We start from the raw sequence: 23,033 nt of genomic DNA, 5'->3' as shown, positions 1-23,033 counted from the left end.
ATGAGTCGTGAGATTTTTGGTAGGTGAGTGATGGGGCCATGGTGTATTGAGTATTATGTGAGGCTAGTGGTGTAATTGGTGAGATATGGCATTTGAAGATGAATTCACTGACCTTCAACATTTGTTTGAGGTCACTGAACTTTTTGCAGCACTACATCCAGATTCTCAGGGTTTGACTTCTGGCATTAACATTCAAGATTATCTGGTCCCACTTCCCTTGCAAAGTTTGTCTGGATGGCTTCCTGTGGATAGATGGCATCCCTCTCCTCTTCACCACACCCCCACCCCCTCATCAAAACATCCACTGCAGTGTCAAAGAACAAAGAACAGTAAAGCTCAGGAACAGGCCATTTGGCCCTCCAAGCCTGCGCCGATCTTGATGCCAGTCTAAACTAAAATCTTCAGCACTTCCAGGGTCCGTATCCCTCTATTCCCATCCTATTCATGTATTTGTCAAGATGCCTCTTAAACGTCGCTATCGTACCTGCTTCCACCACCTCCCCGGCAACAATTACCAGGCACTCACCACCCTCTGTGTAAAAATCTTGCCTCGCACATCCCCTCTAAACTTTGCCCCTCTCACCTTAAACCTATGTCCCCTAGTAACTGACTCTTCCACCCTGGGAAAAAGCTTCTGACTATCCACTCTGTCCATGCCACTCATAACTTTGTAAACCTCTATCATGTCACCCCTCCACCTCCGTTGTTCCAGTGAAAACAATCCGAGTTTTTCCAACCTCTCCTCATAGCTAATGCCCTCCAGACTAGGCAACATCCTGGTAAAACTCTTCTGTACCCTCTCCAAAGCCTCCACATCCTTCTGGTAGTGTGGTGACCAGAATTGCACGCAATATTCCAAGTGTGGCCTAACTAAGGTTCTGTACAGCTGCAGCATGACTTGCCAATTTTTATACTCTATGCCCCGACCGATGAAGTCAAGCATGCCGTTTGCCTTCTTGACTACCTTATCCACCTGCGTTGCCACTTTCAGTGATCGGTGGACCTGTACGCCCAGATCTCTCTGCCTGTCAATACTCCTAAGGGTTCTGCCATTTACTTATTTAGAGATACAGCACTGAAACAGGCCCTTCGGCCCACCGAGTCTGTGCCGACCAACAACCACCCATTTATACTAACCCTACAGTAATGCCATATTCCCTACCACCTACCTACACTAGGGGCAATTTAAAACAGCCAATTTACCTATCACCTGCAAGTCTTTTGGATGTGGGAGGAAACCGGAGCACCCGGCGAAAACCCACGCAGACACAGGGAGAACTTGCAAACTCTGCACAGGCAGTACCCAGAATCGAACCCGGGTCCCTGGAGCTGTGAGGCTGCGGTGCTAACCACTGCGCCACTGTGCCGCCTCTGTATACTTCCCACCTGTATTAGACCTTCCAAAATGCATTACCTCACATTTGTGCGGATTAAACTCCATCTGCCATTTCTCCGACCAAGTCTCCAACAGATCTATATCCTGCCGTATCCTCTGACAATCCTCATGACTATCCACAACTCCACCAACCTTTGTGTCGTCCGCAAACTTACTAATCAGACCAGCTACATTTTCCTCCAAATCATTTATATATACTGCAAACAGCAAAGGTCCCAGCGCTGATCCCTGCGGAACACCACTAGTCACATCCCTCCATTCAGAAAAGCACCCTTCCACTGCTACCCTCTGTCTTCTGTGACCGAGCCAGTTCTGTATCCATCTTGCCAGCTCACCTCTGCTCCCGTGTGACTTCACCTTTACCAGTCTGCCATGAGGGACCTTGTCAAACTGAAGTCCATGTAGCCAACATCCACTGCCCTTCCTTCATCAATCATCTTCGTCACTTCCTCAAAAAACTCAATCAAGTTAGTGAGACACGACCTCCCCTTCACAAAACCATGCTGCCTCTCACTAATAAGTTCATTTGTTTCCAAATGGGAGTAAATCCTGTCCCGAAGAATCCTCTCCAATAATTTCCCTTCCACTGACGTAAGGCTCACCGGCCTATAATTTCCTGGATTATCCTTTCTACCCTTCTTAAACAAAGCAACAACATTGGCTATTCTCCAGTCCTCTGGGACCTCGCCTGTAGCCAATGAGGATACAAGGATTTCTGTCAAGGCCTCAGCAATTTCTTCCCTTGCCTCCCTCAGTATTCTGGGGTAGATCCCATCAGGCCCTGGGGACATATCTACCTTAATCCTTTGCAAGACGCCCAACATCTCCTCCTTTTTGATAACGACATGACCAAGACTATCTACACTCACTTCCATAGACTCATCATCCACCAAGTCCTTCTCTTTGGTGAATACTGATGCAAAGTACTCATTTAGTACCTCGCCCATTTCCTCTGGCTCCACGCATAGATTCCCTCCTCTGTCCTTGAGTGGGCCAACCCTTTCTCTGGCTACCCTCTTGCTCTTTATATACAAATAAGAAGCCTTGGGATTCTCCTTAATCCTGTTTGCCAATACCCTCCTGACTCCTTGCTTAAGTTCCTTCCTCCTTTCTTTATATTCCTCAATGGTTTCGTCTGTTCCTAGCCTTCCAGCCCTTACGAATGCTTTTTTCTTTTTGACTGGGCTCACAATATCCTTTTTTATCCAAGGTTCCCGAAACTTGCCAAACTTATCCTTATTCCTCACAGGAACATGCCGGTCCTGGATTCTAATCAACTGACGTTTGAAGGACTCCCACATGTCAGATGTTGATTTACCCTCAAACAGCCACCCCAGAAAACCTTGCAGCATGCTCTCTCCCCCGTAGCACTGTAATTCACTCTTCTTCCTGCTCAGGCTCCTACAAGTAGTTGCAAACTTCTACAGCCAGAATGCACCTCCCACTTAAGAGCGGCTGGCTGTCTTTAAGTAGTGCAGCCTGGCTTTAAGTGGTGCGAGCCTCACACAAACTCGGGCCCTTTGCTGAGGCATGCAGTAGTGCTGGCTGCATGCAGAAATCATGTGAATTTGCAGGCAGCATAAAGCATCAGAAGCAAAGGGCGCGGGTTAATCGCACATCAGGATTCTCGGGCCTGTTTTAGGAGCTGTCCAATATGGATTCCCCTCACTGATCTTAAACCCACAAATGCAGCAATTTTAATCCAGGATTAACAGAAGTAGTACATACTGTGTGATGAATCCAGGACTCCAACAAGTTTTTATTGTATTTCTGCATCTAGTTAGAAGTCGCTATAACAGCTGATTTTACAATCTATTCTTGTTTTCAGATTCTGGAAGCAAAACTATTCCTGTATTCCAAAAAAGTGGCTGAGCAGAAACCTGATAGTATTCTGTTTGGAACACATGGACCATTACCTCATCTGTATTCTGTATCATTGTCTCAACTGTCAAATGAATTAGCAAGGATGTACCCTGAGCTCACACTTCCTATGTTTTCAGGTATTCTCTAATATATTAGATACATGAAAATAATGTTCTTTTACGGCATATTTTTATCTTCTGGTGAATAATGAGCACAAATTAAAGGTGAAAATGTGCAGTTTTTACACCCATGCAGTGTAAACCCATTAGCAAAGACAAAATAAAATCAGCCAATTATGACAAAGCTTTAATGTTACTCTTTCTGTATTTTTCAAGCAGTTAAATTTGCATTTAACCAGTATTAAGTGAAAGGGCTGAATCTTGATGGGCGGATTGCAGAGGCAGGAGGGATGGAGTTTCTGTCAGGAAACCCGGAATTTTGGGTTTCTCTGCATGCTATGGAGTTTTGACTTCACAGTTTTGGCTTGACCAGAAGTCAGCCTGATTGGCAGGCATGGCTTCCAGTTGGGGGAAGCTCTGCAGCAGGCCACAGCCATCTGCTGCTGTTTCTTGTGGGAGTGTGGGAAAGTCCAATCCCCTACTCCCTGGGGGGAAGGTGGTCTGATGGTTGTGGGAATACCTGAAGCTATCCTTGCCTCCCTGCAGCTGCCAGGTTTCCCTAAGCCTGCGAATTTTGACCAACCTTGGTTAAACCTGCAAAGTAGGTTAAATCAGAGATTGCCAGCCTCATTAAGATATTTAATTAGCCAACCTGCCTCCTAGAAGCACCTGTCCACTTTTTGTCCCTTCTCTGTAAAACCCAGATGTGGACAGGTTGGATCAAATTGGGGTCAAGTTTGAGATTTTTCAAGTGTTCGCATCTCACTCAACCTAACACACCTGTTTATGGGAGTTAAGATTCAGCTCAAACATTTCATTCATACAGCTTTGGAACCCACAAAACCTTTGCAAATGACACTGTATATGAAAGATTATTTAACTGACCAGTACCTATAGATCCTGATGGAGAACAGTTCAGAAAAACAGGCCAAATGTTTTGAACTGCGTCCTCGGGAACACCAGTAAATTTTCAGTCGACCCAAAGGCCTAGAATTTGATCACTCCCAGAACACTGCTTAAAGGCAGCCAGCATTTCTTCAAGAGGCTCTGTAAAAAATGTAACTTTCTCACTTTTGTGTGTGGGGTAAGGAGGAGCAGGAGTTTTTCCTAGGCCTTACAAGTAAAAGTTGAACTCTTCCCTGACCCCAGATTCTCTCCCAACTCCCGCACACCCTCCGCCCCTCAAACCGTTCTCTCCATGGGACCCTATACAGACCCTCTGTCAGAACACCTGTCTGCATGCCTGAGTTTTCATGGGCTGCCTGATTTTCTGCAGGCCGACAGCCACTACTTGGTGATTCTGAACAGGAAGTAAACTGGCGGTATAATAATGAAACCTGATAGTTAAAATCAGCGTGGCCTCATGCATGGGTCAAAAATGGACTGATACCCTCAGTTTCCCACTGGAAACTCATTGAGAGTTACAGTCAGCACTGAAGTCATTCGTGCCTCCATTGGTAAAAGAAATAAGGATGTCATTCGGAATTAAGCTGTTAGTTGCCAAAAAACAAAACGTGAATATAAATACACACATTTCTTATTGGAACAATGTCTTGGATATTTCTTTCCACCATGAATGATGACAATCATAAATGTTTGTGAATATTTCTTAAGCAAAACTTAAATCCATAAATGCAGGAAGTAATCTAACAGCTTAGCATGGTGCTGGCTTTCAAACTGATGCCCAGATGTAAAACTGGCATTGCTGATTAGCTGACCATTATAGAAACAGCCCAATTTTCACTTCCATAACTAGTGGAGTGCCGCAGGGATCAGTGTTGGGGCATCAACTATTTACAGTCTGTATCAATGATTTGGATAAAGGGACGGAATGTATGGTTGCTAAATTTGCTGATGACACAAGGATAGATCGGAGAATAAGTTGTGAAGACGACATAAAGGGGGGAATTTTCTGCTCTCCCCCACGCCGGGTTTTCAGGTGGTGAGAGCATATAATGGGGTGGGATGGTGGTGGGATGGGGGGAACCTCTGCCGAAATTAAGTCTGGGATATGAAGGCCCGTCAACGGTCTTCCCGACCCTCCGCCAATTGAGGTCCTTAAGTGGGCAATTAATGCCTAATTAAAGGCCTGATCCCACTGCCGCCGCAATTAGCTGAGGCACGGAAAGCACAGCTGGGTTGCTTGCTGGCTCCAGGTGGGGTCCTTTGTTAAAAGGCACAGTGCCTGGATGAAAGACCCAACATAAGGAAAGGGGTCACGCTGAGAGCCACCTCCCCTGCCCTTGGTACTGGCCCCCCTACAACCCCTTCCCCCATGACCCTCCCATCTCGCAAGACCCCTCCTGCCCTGACCTACCTGTGGCCTGGGTCCAGTGCCTCTCCTAGGCCTTGGGTGGGTGCTCCACCGGCAACAGCCACCGTCTCCACAGTGGCAATGCTCAGTTAAAGAGCTGCCGGCCTCTGATTGGCCAGCAGCTCTCAGAGGGCAGGACTTCCTTCACGAGGGTCCCTGATCCCCTGGAAGGCCTGCGGCTGACCAGTTAAATGCACCCAAGCTTTGCCAGCTTGCTAGTACTAATCTGTGCATGCATCAGATGTCATCATGCAAAAGGACATCAGACTCCAGCGTGAGTTTTGGAAAGCGGCCTCAATCGCCACTACTCTTCCCCGCTCCCTCCCGCAATCAACGCCTCATTCGCTGCTTCTCTTCCCCACTCCCCCCCGCAATCAAAGCCTCATTCGCTGCTTCTCTTCCCCACTCCCTCCCGCAATCAACGCCTCATTCGCTGCTTCTCTTCCCCACTCCCTCCTGCAATCAGCGCCTCATTCGCTGCTTCTCTTCCCCACTCCCTCCTGCAATCAGCACCCCATTCGTCACTTCTCCTCCCCGCTCCCTCCCGCAATCGGCACCTCATTCGCAACTTCTATTCCCTGTTCTCTCCCGTGCCTGCCTGTTCGCTGCTCCATTTCCCAGCTCCTGACTGGTCGCAGCTCCATCCCACCGCTCGCTTCCCGCCTCGCCATTAGCACCCCGCTTGCTCCCCCTCCCCCACCAACCCTCTGCTTCTCCGGCCGGTGCGGCAGGGAGCGAGCGGCGGGAGGAAGCGGTGACCAGTGGGCACAGAAGAGAATGACGAGATGGAGCAGCAAACAGTGTGAAGCGGCAGGAGGGAGCAGCGGGAAGGCAAGTGCAAGGGGGAAGCGAGAAACTGAATGCGACAATTGAGGCGGCAATCGCAGGAGGGACTGGGGAACATAAACAGCGATCACGAGAGGGTACTGTTGGGGGGGGGTGGAGGCGGCGATCACAGCCATTGAGGGGTGAGCGGGTTTGTGTTCAATTCTTTTTTTGTGTTATATTGAGCAGTGCCATCTTCATTACTGGCAGCTGCCTGAGATGTTGCAGACAGTGACATTTCTGTCAATGAGGCTGTATTTGTGCATCTGCCAGTACTGCACCACCTAGTGGTTGTGTTGTCAGAAAATGCAGCCTTCAAATTAAGTCCTACCTGCCAGATTAAGTTAGAGGTGGCTAGTTTCCCGTGCCACCCGGTTCACATTCATCTAAACCTAGAGTATACTACTTAGCTTTGTGCAGTTGTGTCTGAGGTCAGTGGTTTCATGTCTTGAACTCAGCGGCACAAGGAAGGCCAACATTGAAATGGATGTTTGTCTCCAGACTCGGTACCAGCAAGGGCCATTCTTCTCGGGATGACAGGGAAGGTATGGGAGGTGTGCATGGTGAAGCAGGAGAGGGTACTCTGGGAGACAGGCTGGGATTAGAGAAGCAGGGGAGGGTACTTGGGGAGGACAAAGGGTGGGGTTATCGGGTGCATGGAGGAGCAGGGGAGGGAGGAGGGGAGCATCCAGGGTGTATAATGGTTGTTATTGCTGCTGAAGCTGGCTGTGAGTGGCTTCAGGAGTGGTGGATTTAATTTGAGCATTACAGTCAACAGATGGTTATGAGGGGCCTAAAGGGAGGGCTGAGTGCTGTCAACATCAGGGACCTGTGGGGCGAATTCAGGGTACTGGCTGGCAGAGGGAATGGTCACAAGGCAAATACAGGGCAAATAGATTCTGTAGGGGAGAAGATCGAGACTTAGGTGTGGGTATTCTGCAACATCATAGGGAGGGGAATGGGACTCGGCAATAACATTAAGGTGGATTGAGGAGGATCAAGGATCAGAGTGGGCATTTGGATGGTAACGGGAGTAGGAACAGAGGGGAGGGATGGCATGAATAATTTGATTATGACCTGGTCCAAGGTAATTGCGGGGGCAGCGGAGGTAGTGGTGGGGGTTCAATGGTAACAGAGGGAAGGTGAAAGATTACATTGGGTGAGTCAAGAGTGATGGGTGCAGGCTGGAAGGTGGCAGGAAGAGGTTGGAAGGTGGGGAAACATGCCTTAAATTGTACATGCACCATTTTCTAGAACGATAATGCGCACCACATAGCCATTCAAGGATTGCAGATTGAGTGAGAGGAGACCAATGATGGTGGGTGCAATTTTAAGGCACGGAAAAGCGACCTGACCATTGCCTCGAACGTTCAGCTGACTGGCAACAGAAGGCTGAATTGGAACGTTCTTCTCATTTCATTATTTGCAAAGTTGCAAGGGCATGGGTCTCAGACACCCAATTTGTCTCCTACTATGGGAAGAAGAGCAGAGGGAGCAACTTAAGGAGGGCTGTTTTCCCTCAACAGATGATGCCTGAATGGCAGCAGCAAGCAGAACAAGAAGGTGAGTATGTTTGGAATGATAACATCCAGGAACGGCATTATCGAAGGCGGGCACTGGCATGTCATTGCATCCTCGGGACAAGGACAAATTACCTTCATATGTCAGAGAGGCAATGCCAGAGACATCTAAGTACGTCGCGTGACATGGTCACAGAAATTTGTAGGATCCTGCAGCATGACCTGCAACTGCTTGGGTTTGGTAGGAATCCCATACCAGTTGCCATCAAGGTTACTGCTGCAAACAATTTTTTTGCTAGCCTTCCAGGGATCAACGGGTGACATATGTGGCATATGTTTGCAACCCATAGGTGCATCAAAGAGGTGACCAATGCCCTATTTTGTCATGCCAATGATTTCATCTACTTACCTATAGACGAGGACAGCCAGGCAACAAGGTCTGCAGCCGTCGGCTCCATCGCTGGGTTCCCTAGAGTGTAAGAGGTGATCGACTGCATTCATACAACCATTAGAGCTCCCTAGGACCAGCCTGCTGTATTTGTGAATCGCAAAGGCTTCCACTGTTGGAACATGTAACTGGTTTGCGACCACAGGAGAAGAATCATGCAGGTTTATGCTTGTTTCCCAGGGAGCTGTCACGACTCATACATTTTGAGCAACTCACAGTTGCTTGGAATTTTTGACATACCAGCTGAAGTAGACAGCTGAATCCTGGGTGACAAGGATTACCCACTTTGGACATAGTTGATGACACCAGTGCAGAATCCCCAAAGTTCATCTGAAGAGCAATACAATGCAGTGCTGCTCACGCATCTACCAGAGCCATCATCAAACATACCATTGACATGTTGGTAATGCGTGTCCACTGCATTGACTGGTCTGGGGGTGCTCTTCAGTACGTGCCACAGAGGGTCTCATGAATAATTGTTGTCTGCTGTACATTGCACAACCTGGCAATTAGATGCGATAATATTTTGCATGCGGAGGAACAGGAGGAACAACAGTCTTTGTCAGATGAGGATGACTATGAAGAGGAGGAGAACAACAATGCGAATGATGCCTTTATGGATATCAGGGCCATGGAGAGACATGCAAGGGACATTGGAGAGAACCTCATATTTGTACATTTCAGCCAACATTGAGGCACTTCATAAAGGAACGTTGGGAGGAGAGAAAACATTCTCCAAATATGTTCACATACGTCGGAGGTCTCATTCATTGCTGTAATCAAAATAAAGGGCTGTTCTGACAACAGCACGTGCACCTGCAGTAGAGACGTGCCTAATGGCCTGTAGCTATCAACTTCATTGAAAGCGACCTGTGTCTCCATGGAAATATTGCCCTGCATCAAGGCATTGGATGCTACAACATTACAGCAGTTTGATGTGACTGGCAGATCAAATCTTTTCTGGATTACGATGGAACTGCAAACACAGCTATGCAAGGAATATAAGGGAGTGACCACAGAACTACAAATGTAAGGCATGTTCGTAATGAAAAACGTGTCAGGAGACCCGGCTGGCACATGCCCCCTCAGCTGCTGGGATGTGTCTGTCGTGCACACCAGATTGTGACCCAGCTTCTAATCTTAAACCCCCCCCGCGGATTGTGTGGATGTATCTGCGCTGCTGGAGGTGGAATATGAGGCAGGTGACGATGCACCCTCTGGGGCATTGGCATCTTCATCCCCAGAGGCAGAGTCTTGGGCCTCACGGCGTTCTGTCACTCGTGTGCGGGCACCTGCAGTGGAGACACAAACAGAGGCACATTAAACATCAGCTGAGCATGGGTTCACACACTTTCTTTTGGTGTGCACATATGGCTGCAAGACTGAAGATGGCACTTCATCCTTACGCCTTGAGGATCCTGCCTTGCCATCTGCGATTACTCTCACTCCCTCCTCTATCACTATTTCTACCACTTCCTCTTCAGCCAGTGTCAGGATTCTGATGTCTGGGACACCTCCACTTGTCTTTTCCCATTCCTGCTTGTTGTGGATGCATTTGTCCTGCAGGAAACAGTGCAGATTTAATGACATGTCAAAAGATGCATCACACCCATGATATACATGCAATGACATCACTCATTCTGGACTGGCTTTCGCACATAGGAACATAGGATCAGGAATAGGCCATTGAGCCCATCGAACCTGCCCTGCCATTCAATACGATCATGACTAATGATCCATTTCAATGCCTTTTTCCCACACTACAGCCATAAAGACGGGGCTAAAGTGTGGCGAGTTGAAGAGACTTAGTAGTTGGCAGGAAAAAAGACAGAGGCGCAAGGGGAGAGCCAACTGTGTAAAAGCCCCGACAAACAAATTTCTCTGCAGCACCTGTGGAAGAGCCTGTCACTCTAGAATTGGCCTTTATAGCCACTCCAGGCGCTGCTTCACAAACCACTGACCACCTCCAGGCGCTTATCCATTGTCTCTCGAGATAAGGAGGCCAAAGAAGATCCTCATAGCCCCTTATGTCATTGGTATTTAGAAATCTGTCAATCTCTGCTTTAAACTGTGAGGCTAGAAATAGGAAGATAGTGCAGCTAAACACGTGGCTGAACAGCTGGTGTAGGAGGGAGGGTTTCAGATATCTGGATCATTGGGATCTCTTCAGGGACAGGTGGGACCTGTACAAGAAGGACGGGTCGCATCTAAACTGGAGGGGCACAAATATCCTGGCTGCGAGGTTTGCTAGCGTCACTCGGGAAGGTTTAAACTAGTGTGGCAGGGGGGTGGGAACCAGAGCAGTAGGACAGCAGGTGAAATAACTGAGGGGGAACTAGTAAATAGGGCCAGTAAGACTAAGAGGAAGAGCAGGTAGGGAGATGTTGCTGAGCACAGCGGGACTGGTGGTCTGAAGTGCATTTGTTTCAATGCGAGAAGTATAACAGGTAAGGCAGATGAACTTAGAGCTTGGATTAGTACTTGGAACTATGATGTTGTTGCTATTACAGAGACTTGGTTGAGGGAAGGACAGGATTGGCAGTTAAATGTTCCGGGATTTAGAAGCTTCAGACGGATAGAGGGGGATGTAAAAGGGGAGGAGGAGTTGCATTACTGGTTAAGGAGAATATCACAGCTGTACTGCAGGAGGACACCTTGGAGGGGTCATGCAGCGAGGCAATATGGGTGGAGCTCAGGAATAGGAAGGGTGCAGTCACGATGTTGGGGGTTTGCTACAGGCCTCCCAACAGCCAGCGGGAGGTAGAGGAGCAGATATGTAGACAGATTTTGGAAAGTTGTAAAGGTAACAGGGTTGTAGTGGTGGGTGATTTTAACTTCCCCTATATTGACTGGGACTCACTTAGTGCTAGGGGCTTGGATGGGGCAGAATTTGTAAGGAGCATCCAGGAGAGCTTCTTGAAACAATATGTAGATAGTCCAACTAGGGAAGGGGCCGTACTGGACCTGGTATTGGGGAATGAGCCCAGCCAAGTGGTCGAAGTCTCAGTAGGGGAGCATTTCGGGAACAGTAACTATAATTCCATAAGTTTTAAGGTACTTGTGGATAAGGATAAGAGTAGTCCTCGGGTGAAGGTGCTAAATTGGGGGAAGGCTAATTATAACAATATTAGGCAGGAACTGAAGAATTTAGATTGGGGGCGGATGTTTGAGGGTAAATCAACATCTGACGTGGGAGTCTTTCAAATGTCCGTTGATTAGAATCCAGGATCGGCATGTTCCTGTGAGGAAGAAGGATAAGTTTGGCAAGTTTCGGGAACCTTGGGTAACGAGGGATATTGTGAGCCTAGTCAAAAAGAAAAAAGAAGCATTCATAAGGGCTGGAAGGCGAGGAACAGACGAAGCCCTTGAGGAATATAAAGAAAGGAGGAAGGAACTTAAGCAAAGAGTCAGAAGGGCTAAAAGGGGTCATGAAAAGTCATTGGCAAACAGGATTAAGGAGAATCCTAAGGCTTTTTATACGTATATAAAGAGGAAGTGGGTAACCAGGGAAAGGGTTGGCCCACTCAAGGACAGAGGAGGGAATCTATGCGTGGAGCCAGGGGAAATGGGCGACGTACTGACTGAGTACTTTGCATCAGTATTCACCAAAGAGAAGGACTTGGTGGATGATGAGTCTAGGGAAGTGAGTGTAGATAGTCTCGGTCATGTCGTTATCAAAAAGGAGGAGGTGTTGGGCGTCTTGCAAAGCATTAAGGTAGATAAGTCCACAGAGCCTGATGGGATCTACCCCAGAATACTGAGGGAGGCAAGGGAAGAAATTGCTGAGGCCTTGACAGAAATCTTTGTCTCCTCATTGGCTACAGGTGAGGTCCCAGAGGACTGGAGAATAGCCAATGTTGTTGCTTTGTTTAAGAAGGGTAGAAAGGATAATCCAGGAAATTATAGGCCGGTGAGCCTTACGTCAGTGGTAGGGAAATTATTAGAGAGGATTCTTCAGGACAGGATTTACTCCCATTTGGAAACAAATGAACTTATTCGCGAGAGGCAGCATGGTTTTGTAAAGGGAAGGTCGTGTCTCACTAACTTGATTGAGCTTTTTGAGGAAGTGACGAAGATGATTGACGAAGGAAGGGCAGTGGATGTTGTCTATATGGACTTCAGTAAAGCCTTTGACAAGGTCCCTCATGGCAGACTGGTACAAAAGGTGAAGTCACACGGGATCAGAGGTGAGCTGGCAAGATGGATGCAGAACTGGCTCGGTCATAGAAGACAGAGGGTAGCAGTGGAAGGGTGCTTTTCTGAATGGAGGATTGTGACTAGTGGTGTTCCGTAATGATCAGTGCTGGGACCTTTGCTGTTTGTAGTATATATAAATGGTTTGGAGGAAAATGTAGCTGGTCTGATTAGTAAGTTTGCAGACGACACAAAGGTTGATGGAGTTGTGGATAGTCATGATGATTGTCAGAGGATACAGCAGGATATAGATCGGTTGGAGACTTGGGCAGAGAAATGGCAGATGGAGTTTAATCCGGAAAAATGTGAGGTAATGCATTTTGGAAGATCAAATACAGGTGGGAAGTATACAGTAAATGTCAGAACCCTTAGGAGTATTGACAGGCAGAGAGATCTGGGCGAACAGGTCCACAGGTCACTGAAAGTGGCAACGCAGGTGGATAAGGTAGTCAAGAAGGCATACGGCATGCTTGCCTTCATCGTTTGGGGCATAGAGTATAAAAATTGGCAAGTCATGCTGCAGCTGTACAGAACCTTAGTAAGGCCACATTTAGAATATTGCGTGCAATTCTGGTCGCCACACTACCAGAAGGACGTGGAGGCTTTGGAGAGGGTACAGAAGAGGTTTACCAGGATGTTGCCTGGTCTGGAGGGCATTAGCTATGAGGAGAGGTTGGATAAACTCGGATTGTTTTCACTGGAACGACAGAGGTGGAGGGGCGACGTGATAGAGGTTTACAAAGTTATGAGTGGCATGGACAGAGTGGATAGTCAGAAGCTTTTTCCCAGGATGGAAGAGTCAGTTACTAGGAGACATAGGTTTAAGGTGAGTGGGGCAAAGTTTAGTGGGGATGTGCGAGGCAAGTTCTTTACACAGAGGGTGGTGAGTGCCTGGAACTTGCTGCCGGGGGAGGTGGTGGAAGCAGATACGATAGCGACGTTTAAGAGGCATCTTGACAAATACATGAATAGGATGGGAATAGAGTGATACGGTCCCCAGAAGTGCACAAGGTTTTAGTTTAGACAGGCATCAAGATCGGCGCAGGCTTGGAGGGCCGAATGGCCTATTCCTGTGCTGTACTGTTCTTTGTTCTTTGTAAACATACACACCTCCAAGCACATAAAAAATGGCAATTATCAACTTTCATCACAATCATTCAGTGTATGGCACCAAGGCTGCTCATGCATTCCACTGTTTGCCTTATCTGCCCTCTGCCTTATACACACAGAGCCAGTGAGAAAAGCAATGGAATAGCTTCGGCAAGACCACTTACCCTCGCCAATCTGAGCAAGACATTGACACATTTCCAGGTTCATCGCATAACCCCACGGTCCAAAACCTCGTCTGCCACCTCCATCCAGGCTGCCTTGGTCAAGCTGGAGGGTCTTCTGACTACATTCGCAAGGAAGAGGACCTCCTGCCTTTCACTGACAGCCTGGAGGAGAAGCTGCAGGGAGGCATCACTGAACCGTGGGGCAGGATGCTGCCTGTTGGCTGACATTTTTTAGTTTTTGCTGTAGACAAAAAAAATTATGGGGAGTTGATGCTGGGTTTGAAAAATTAACGAAGGGAAAAGCAGTTAAAACTGAGTAAACAATTCAATTGCACTAATTAAATTAGTCGGCACAGACTCGGTGGGCCGAAGGGCCTGTTTCAGTGCTGTATCTCTAAATTTTAAAAAAAATCTGAGGAAACTTACATACGACGAAGGCTGCTGCTCCTTGAGGCTTAGAATGCAGAATGATTTATAGCCGTGGCGCTCATGGTGCTTGACCGAGTGATGGTGGGTTCCATCAATGAAAGTAGGTTCCGCCGCATGATCGCATGTGCCTGATGTGCCCATCGCTGCATCGTTGATTTGCATGTAAAATTGCGTGCAAAACGGTAAAAATGTCAGAAGCGGAAGTTCTGCCAACTTCTGGTTCCGCCATAGGGATCCCAGCCATAAGATCCTGACAGGGTGGATACTGAGATGATGTTTCCCCTTATGGGAGAGACTAGAACTAGGGGACACAGTTTAAAAATTAGGGGTTTTCCATTTAAGACGGAGATGAGGAGACATATTTTCTCTCAGAGGCTTGTTAGTCTGTGGATTTCTGTTCCCCAGAGAGCAATGGAGGCAGGATCTCTGAGTATTTTTAAGGCTGAGTTAGATAGATTCTTCATTAACAAGGGAGTCACAGGTTATAGCAGGTAGACAGGAAAGTAGAGTTGAGGCCGCAATCAGATCAGCCATGATCTTATCAAATGATGGAGCATGCTTGAGGGGTGGAATGGCCTACTCCTGCTCCTAGGTCGTATGTTCGTATAATGGGCAGCTAAACCACAAGTTGAAAATCTACCCCATAATTTCTAAAGTCAAGCAGCTGTGTACCATCAAAAATAGCAATGATTTGTATCACAAGACAAAAGCTGTTGCATTATTTCCTTAGTAATTGATTTTGATTTTCATGCACTGCTGTTCCAACCATGGGCCTGGATTTTTCAGTGCCAGGCTCCGCCGCCAGGGCCAAAAGCAAGGGGTGACCCTACTTCAGCGGGCGGAGAGACCATGGACAGCATTTTACAGGTGGCTGCCAATTAAGCTGCTGCCACAGAAGGTCAGCAGTGCAGCCGGAGCAGTCACCATTGCTGGGACTGCACCTGGAGGATGAGGGTGCATCGATGGATGTGAGCCCTCACATCCAGGTAAGTGGAGTCTGGGGATGCTGGAGCCAGTCAGGCAGCTTCCAGCATGGGGTGCAGCTGGGAGGGTGAGGGTTGGTTGCCCCTGTGGGCAGGCAGTGCCTTGCCGCTGTGCGGCCGTTACCGCTGGAGGACCCTTCGTGGCTCAAAAAAGGAGGCCTCTCCCCCTGGAGCTTGCTGGGAGGCTGCCAGGGTATACCTGGTGGTCACCCCAAACACCAGAGGATTTTTAGATTTTTTTTAGATTTAGATATACAGCACTGAAACAGGCCCTTCGGCCCACCGAGTCTGTGCCGACCAACAACCACCCATTTATACTAATCCTACACTAATTCCATATTCCTACCACATCCTCACCTGTCCCTATATTCCCCTACTATCTATACTAGGGACAATTTATAATGGCCAATTTACCTATCAACCTGCAAGTCTTTTGGCTGTGGGAGGAAACCAGAGCACCTGGAGGAAACCCACGCAGACACAGGGAGAACTTGCAAACTCCACACAGGCAGTACCCAGAATTGAACCCGGGTCGCTGGAGCTGTGAGGCTGTGGTGCTAACCACTGCGCCACTGTGCCGCCCTGCTGCCGGTAAAATGCCAGCAGAAATGAGATGTGACCCTCAATTGGCCAATTAAATGGCTCAATTGGGCTCCAAATAGGCGGGCCATCTGCTGGTAAAATGATTTGGCGGGAAGGCATTTTGCACACCACCCGATGCCTTCCCATGCCATTTTCCCAGCCTTCCCGTCTCCAAGCCCACCCCCAAAGGCCCCGTAAAATTACGGCCATGATGCCAGCCACCACAGTATATGTTTTCTTCTGTATGCCTCAAAACAAAAATTGTTATTTTATAAAGTTTTTCTCTTGCAACATGGAAAAACAGAAGACATCTGCTTTCAGTATTTCTTCTTCATGTTTGGGATTTCCTTACAAACTGGAAAATACTGTGAATAATATTGTACAAATATGAAGTGATTTAGCACTTCCTAAAGGAAGAATGAAAGGAGTTTGTATCTTAAACATTAACCATAACAATAAAATGTGGTAATTTCTAGGCTATTTTGCACTGACAGGATCAGTATTGTTACATGTATAGTTTTAGAAATACTGAGGGATGACAATGTTTTGTTTACATCTCTTGACCAGAGGTTAGCCAGAGATTTCCAACCACTCACCCAAATGGCCGGCAAATTATGCTCACCTATCTTTTGCCGTGGCTTCATAATATTGAGCTAGTGGATGGTGGACTTCTTCCCATAACATCAAACCCACAAACTCCTGATGAACAAGCGAACTACAAGGAGGAGGAAATGATTAAGGAATATGGATTGAAAGGAAATGGCTGGGGGTCTCCACAGGCCACTTCTCTGGTTCTTAATAACCTCATGTATATGACTGCCAAGGTAATGCTTTATTTTTCCTTAACTATGAATGCCATGAATTTAATCTCATTTCCTGTGCATTTTAACACTGAAATGATTTAAGTTTGACATATATAGCATGAAATGGTTAAATTTCTCGACATTACTAATACAAAATATGCTAAATTTGGCTTTATAACATGCAAGTGTTACATTTTATTTTCAGTAAAGATAAAGCAATCTGTGGGGTAGATTTTCAATTTATCAATCAGGAATAAAGCTCTTGTTGCATATTAGTCACCCATTCCAGAAAAAGTAGTGCGAGTGTAAAATGGGTTTCCTTTACAGATACAGGTGAACAATGCCAATATGTTACTTGTGTTTTTGGTTATATTGCACTAAAATAATATAATGTAGTTATAATTAAAGCATAACAACATAAAAGTGCACCAGATTAAATAGGCCAGAAAAGACAACAGAAGACCAAGATTCACTGTCAATATCCAAATACCTTATACGCGGGGTAGATTTTCAACTTGCTGCCAGACGTAAAATTGTGGTTGTGGATCGGCTGCCCATCATAGAAACTTTCTCATTTTCACTTCCATTGATGTTACTGGAAATGAAAATCAGCCGGTTTATATTATGTTACTTTAGTGCAATATAACCAAAAACACAGGTAACACATTGGCATTGTTCACCTGTATCTGTAAAGGAAACCCATTTTACACTCACACTACTTTTTTATTTACATTACAGAACAGAGAAAAATACAGACCAGAACTTTCAGCTTCAGTGAAGGTGGAAAATAGGCAACCAATCCGATATCACCTTGTTTCACAGCCCCAATGAAGTTGAAAGATCGAGAAATATTCCTAAGTTTTCTGATTTTGTTACATCATGTCCTACCCCTCTATGAATGTAACTCACTAGTAATTATATAAAAATCTGTTCTGATATAAAAAGTAATCTAATTTAATTATATCGTTAAAAAAATCTAATTGTCTACTATATTCTTAAAAACTCTTGAAGTTTTACCAGTTTCATTTAAACATAGTCACATGGTATATCTATAAACTTTACCACAATATATAAATTATTTAACTATTATTAAGCGTTCCTACCGATGCAAATAATATCTACTTTGCAACAGCATTCTCCCTTGAATGAACCCTTAGGCTGTAAGCATCTGGAAATAACAATAGGTCACTTCATTTGAGTCCTTTCATCCTTATGGAACAGACTATTGAGAATTCTCTAAGTGAAGTGTTGACATTTTCAAAGTTCCTTATTAGTATTTACAAACTATCCCAGCCCTCACAGAGCTATTTAATTTATTGAACATTCACAGAAGATAATTTTAGAGTAAAGGGAAAGGAGATGGAGGAATTTCTGGATTGTGTTCAGGAGAACTTCCTCGATCAGTATGCTCTCACCCCAACTAGAAAGGAGGCATTGCTGGATCTAGTGCTGGGAAAATTAGGCTAGCCAAGTGGACCAGGGACAGAATTTTATATTGAACAGGAGGTTGCACCCACCAGCCACAAAGTCGGGGCGAGCCTTGCTTCACCGGGGAAGCCACACAGTGATTTTACTTGGCCCAGGCCCTTAATTGGCCTTGGGCAGGACTTCTACCCCTCTGAGGGAGGAAGTCCCGCCTACAAAAGCAGCCAGCCAATCAACAGGCCAGCAGCTCTCAGTCCCAGCAGCGCCATCAGGAGAGGTGACCAGTGCTGGGCTGCAACCAGCGAGAGAAGCAGCAATGGAGGAGGCCCCGGAACCAAGGTAAGTGTTTGAGGCCTTGCTGGAGACAATTGGCTGGGCCCTGGTGAGGCAAAGGGAGGGGTTTGTTGGGGGGAGGGGGAAATGTGCTGCAGTGAGGGCAGCTTGTGCTGTGGAGGGTGGGGGGGGGGGGGGTAGGCCTCGTGGGGCACAGGGTACTGTTACGAAAATGCCTCTTGCTTTTGTTATATTTTTTGAGGATGCATTTTTGAAATATTGAAGAAATGTTAAACTTTGGGGTTTTCAAAGGGAGTCATGTAAAGGCCACTTGACTTTTTGTAAAAACAGTCCCTGGAAATGTTTTTTTAAAAGGGGCACTGACAGGTCTTGTGAGGAAAACAAGCCTTTCTGTGAAATCACTTGACTTCCAGCAACAACAACAAACCTTTCTGGGAAGCCACCTGACTTCCTGCTCAATAAACAACAGAGAACTTTGGACACTCGGAGAAGTTGTTTAAAAAGAAATGATAGGTCAAGATTGATGGAGGTCTGAAGGCTGACCGCCTGTTGTCGGTTCCGCTTTTGAATTGTATTGCATTAGGGTTGCACTGTATAAAAAGGAAGATATCTTCCAAAGAGGGAATAGAATTCTCAAGGAAGGAAAGAATACCACAACCCAGCTCAGCTTTCCAGCACCTCTCGAAAAGACCCTGAGAAGTCCACTGTGTCAACTCATCTCGTCTCCTGTCTTTGAAGAAATGTCTGCTAAATTAATTCTCAACGCCGCTTGAAAAGAACTGTTCTGAAGACCCCAGTGACCCGATTACGTATACTCAGATGCCAGACTGTATGCCAGTTTTGGAACGCAACATATTTCATCTGCTGTTTCTTCAAGAATGAGCAAGTATTCAGCTCTACAAACAAAAATTCCTTTATTTTTCCAATTAACGTGTGTGTGTGTGTGTGTGTGTGTGTGTGTGTGTGTGTGTGTGTGTGTGTGTGTGTGTGTGTGTGTGTGTGTGTGTGTGTGTGGCTAAGGTAAAAAGGGAACATTTATATTTCAGTCTGTGTGTTTATGCTTTTCTTCATTACTGGTTAAGACTTGTTTTATAATAAACTGATAATATTGTTGTTTATTAAAGAAACCTGGTTGTTGTGTTTTATGCTGGGATAAAAATAGGCCGAATTTTACGCCGCCCAGCAGGACGGATGGTGGCGTGGGGACGGTGTAAAATTGAGCGGCAGGCTCCGGAAAACCTACCCGCTCCGCTTCCGCCTCCGGACAAGTTTACGGCGTTCAGGGTAGGGGGGGGGGGAATGGGAAACGGCACGCCCGCCCGAGGCCAATCAAGACCCTTAAGTGGCCACTTAAGGGCCCTCGCCCGCTTCCACAGGTATTTTACCCCTGGCAAGCGGGTGTGCTGGGGACGTGAAAGGCCGCCCAGCGATAGCTACCGGCCTTTCCGTGCCCCGGGTGGGGGGGCATGACAGTCGGGCACAGGGTGCCCGATTGAGGGCCGCTCCGCCTCCCAACCCACCCCCGGGACCCAAGACACCCCCCTCCCCCCAAATGACCACTTTGTGTGGTAATATACCAGCAGCAGCGGGAGGAGGCCCTTAGATGGCAGTTAATTGGCTATTAAAGAGCCTTAATTGGCCTAGGACGGGCGGGCCATTTCTCACTGCTGCCGCCGCTCATAAAATTGACCCATCCCACTGGTGAGGCATGCCCCTACTTACTTTCCCTCTATGCTCCCTGGTGTCAGCTGGGCTGCAGTCCCAGCAGTGGCCACCGCTCCCAGTTGCACTGCTGGGACTAAGAGCTGCTGGCCCGCTGATTGGCCGGCAGCTCACTGAGGCAGTATCTCCTCCCCCAAGTGGGTGGAAGTCCCACCTCGGGACAATTAAAACCTGTGGACCCGTAAAATACTGGACAGATCCCCAGGCTAGGCGGAAGCGGGATCGCCACCGACTTTCACGCCGGAGTCCGGCTCCCTTCCATCCACCATAAAATCCGGACCATAGAATCTATGATCGACCAAGTGGGTAAAAATTTAAATATATGTTGTGACCCTTGGAGAAGTGGAACTAGAATAAACAGTGCACTCCTCCTGCCTCGGTCATAACAGTGCCCGATCAGGAGGGCCCCCCAGCCCACAAGGAGGCCGCCAGGATTTACTGGGTGGTCTCCTGGGGGTCCTGAGCAGCCCACATGCCATTGGTAATATACCAGAAGCAGTGGGAGGAGGCCCTTAGGTGATAATTAATTGGCTACTTAAGGACCTTAATTGGCCTGGGACAGGCGGGCCATTTCTCACTGCTGCCGCCGCTCATAAATTTGCAGTGGCGGACGGGAAGGCGAGGGGAACGGCACCCCCCTGCCTCCAGCCTGCTCCTGTGGGAGGTGATGTAAATTTCTGGCCCATGTGTCTGTGGGAGAGCATTTGGTTAAGAGTGATCGTTGTATTAAAAGGTTTAGACTCGTAAGGCAGAAAAGCAAGGAACGATATAAGGTATAACGGCTAGATTGGATGTGATGAGAAGGAATCTAGCCAGGATAAAATGGAACCATAGACTGACAGGAAAACCTGTAAGGGAACAATGGGTTATCTTTAAGGAAGAGCTACTTCAAGTACAGGCCAGATACATTCCAACAAGGGCATCAGTAAGAACACTTAATTATGGTTAAATGATTTATATACTGTGCTAAAGTTTGTGGATATATCATGTGACTATGTTTAATATTACTGGCAAAACTTTAAGAAATTTTAAGAATATATTATACTATATGCATAATTATAACAACTTGTAAGTGAGGGGATCAGGCAATTAGGTTTTTTTCAACTATATAAGTAGATTACTTTTTCACATCATAACAGATTTTTATAAGGGAATCAAATACTGGACTCCTTGGATGTCAAGGGAGATAGAAATTAAGATGAAACAAAAAAAGAGGGTGTATGATGCATGTCAAGTGAATTCTTCAACTAAGATCCAGGCCAAATGCAATAAGTTGAGAGGGGAGGTGAAGAGGAAAATAAGATTGGCTAAGAGAGAATATGGGAATAGAATAGTAGTCAACATAAAAGGGAACTTAATAATCTTCTACCGGCATATAAATAGTAAGCGGGTAGTAAAAGGTGGAGTGGGGCCTATTAGGGACAAAAGGGTAATATATACTTAGAGGCACAGGACAAGGCTAGAATACTTAATGAGTACTTTGTATCGGTGTTTACTAAGGAAGACGAATCTGACAAAATATCAGTAGAAGTGGAGATGGTAGAGGCAATACTGGATTCACTCAGCAGGTCTGGCAGCATCTGTGGAAAGAGAAGCAGAGTTAACGTTTCGGGTCAGTGACCCTTTTTCGGAACTCCGAAGAAGGGTCACTGACCCGAAACGTTAACTCTGCTTCTCTTTCCACAGATGCTGCCAGACCTGCTGAGTGAATCCAGCATTTCTTGTTTTTGTTTCAGATTTCCAGCATCCGCAGTATTTTGCTTTTATTATGGTAGAGGCAATAGATAGGGTAAAAACTGACAAGCAGGCGGTACTGGAAAGGCTGGCTATGCTTAGGGTAGATAAGTCACCTGGTCCAGATGGCTTGCATCCCAGGTTGCTAAAGGAGGTCAGGGTAGAGATAGAGGAAGAGCTTGCCATAATCTACCAATCTTCCCTAGATATGGCAGAGGTGCTGGAGGATTGGAGAGTGGTAAATATGACACCCTCATTCAAAAAGGGTGTAAGGACAGTTCTAGCAACCAGAGGCCAGTTAATTTAACTTCAGTGGTAGGTATGGTTGTAGAATCAATAATCAGGGGAAAAAATCAGCAGGCACTTGGAGTGGTTTGAGTTAATTAAGGAGATCCAGCATGAATTTCTAAAAGACAGAGCATGCTTGACTAATCTAATTGAATTTTTTGATGAAGTAACAGAGAAGGTTGATGAAGGGAATGCGATGGATGTTGTCTGTATGAATTTTAAGAAAGTGTTTGATAAGGTACCACATAAAAGGCTGGTTAACAAAATTGAGGCTCATGGAATAGGAGGGTCAGTGTCCAATTGGATAAAAATTGGCTGACGGACTAAAAACAGCGAGTCGTAGTAAATTGTTGTTTTTCAGACTGCAGAATGGTAGACAGTGGTGTTTCTCAAGGGAATGCTAGGACCACTGCTTTTTTTGCAATATATTAATGATTTGGAACTTAGAATACAGGGTAGAATTTGAAAAATTGTCACTGATACCAAACTTGGAGGAGTGGCAAACGGTGAGGATGATATAAGCCGCATGCAACACGACTTAGCTAGGCTAGCAGAATGGGCAACCAATGCCAGATGGAATTTAATATAGACAAGTGTGAGGCACCTTTTGGCGGAAGGGATAGGGTGAGGCAATATGTACTTAATGGTGCAGTTCTAAAGAGTGTGCAGGAACAGAGGAATCTTCAATCTTTGAAGATGGCAGGACATATTGAGAGAGTGATTAGCAAAGCATATGGGATCTTAGGCTTCATAAATAGAGGCATTGAGTATAAAAGCAGGGAGGTTATGCTGAACCTTTATAAAGTCTCAACTAGAGTAT

The 23,033-nt window shown here is 46.5% G+C and overlaps 1 protein-coding gene across 5 annotated transcripts in view; it reads left to right on the top strand.

Moving 5' to 3' along the window:
* The window catches only part of LOC137371258 (protein furry homolog), a 532,970-nt gene that overhangs the window by 310,064 nt on the left and 199,873 nt on the right, over nucleotides 1–23,033 (top strand). For all 5 annotated transcript variants that reach the window (XM_068033517.1, XM_068033516.1, XM_068033514.1 and 2 more), the window contains exons 31-32: nucleotides 3,225–3,396; nucleotides 16,515–16,771. In XM_068033517.1, coding sequence (XP_067889618.1) covers nucleotides 3,225–3,396; nucleotides 16,515–16,771 — 429 coding nt within the window. The remainder of the gene's footprint in view (nucleotides 1–3,224; nucleotides 3,397–16,514; nucleotides 16,772–23,033) is intronic.

Source organism: Heterodontus francisci, chromosome 6, assembly GCF_036365525.1.
Source record: "Heterodontus francisci isolate sHetFra1 chromosome 6, sHetFra1.hap1, whole genome shotgun sequence".
Lineage (NCBI taxonomy): Eukaryota > Metazoa > Chordata > Chondrichthyes > Heterodontiformes > Heterodontidae > Heterodontus > Heterodontus francisci.
This window is presented reverse-complemented; position numbering and strand designations above follow the sequence as displayed.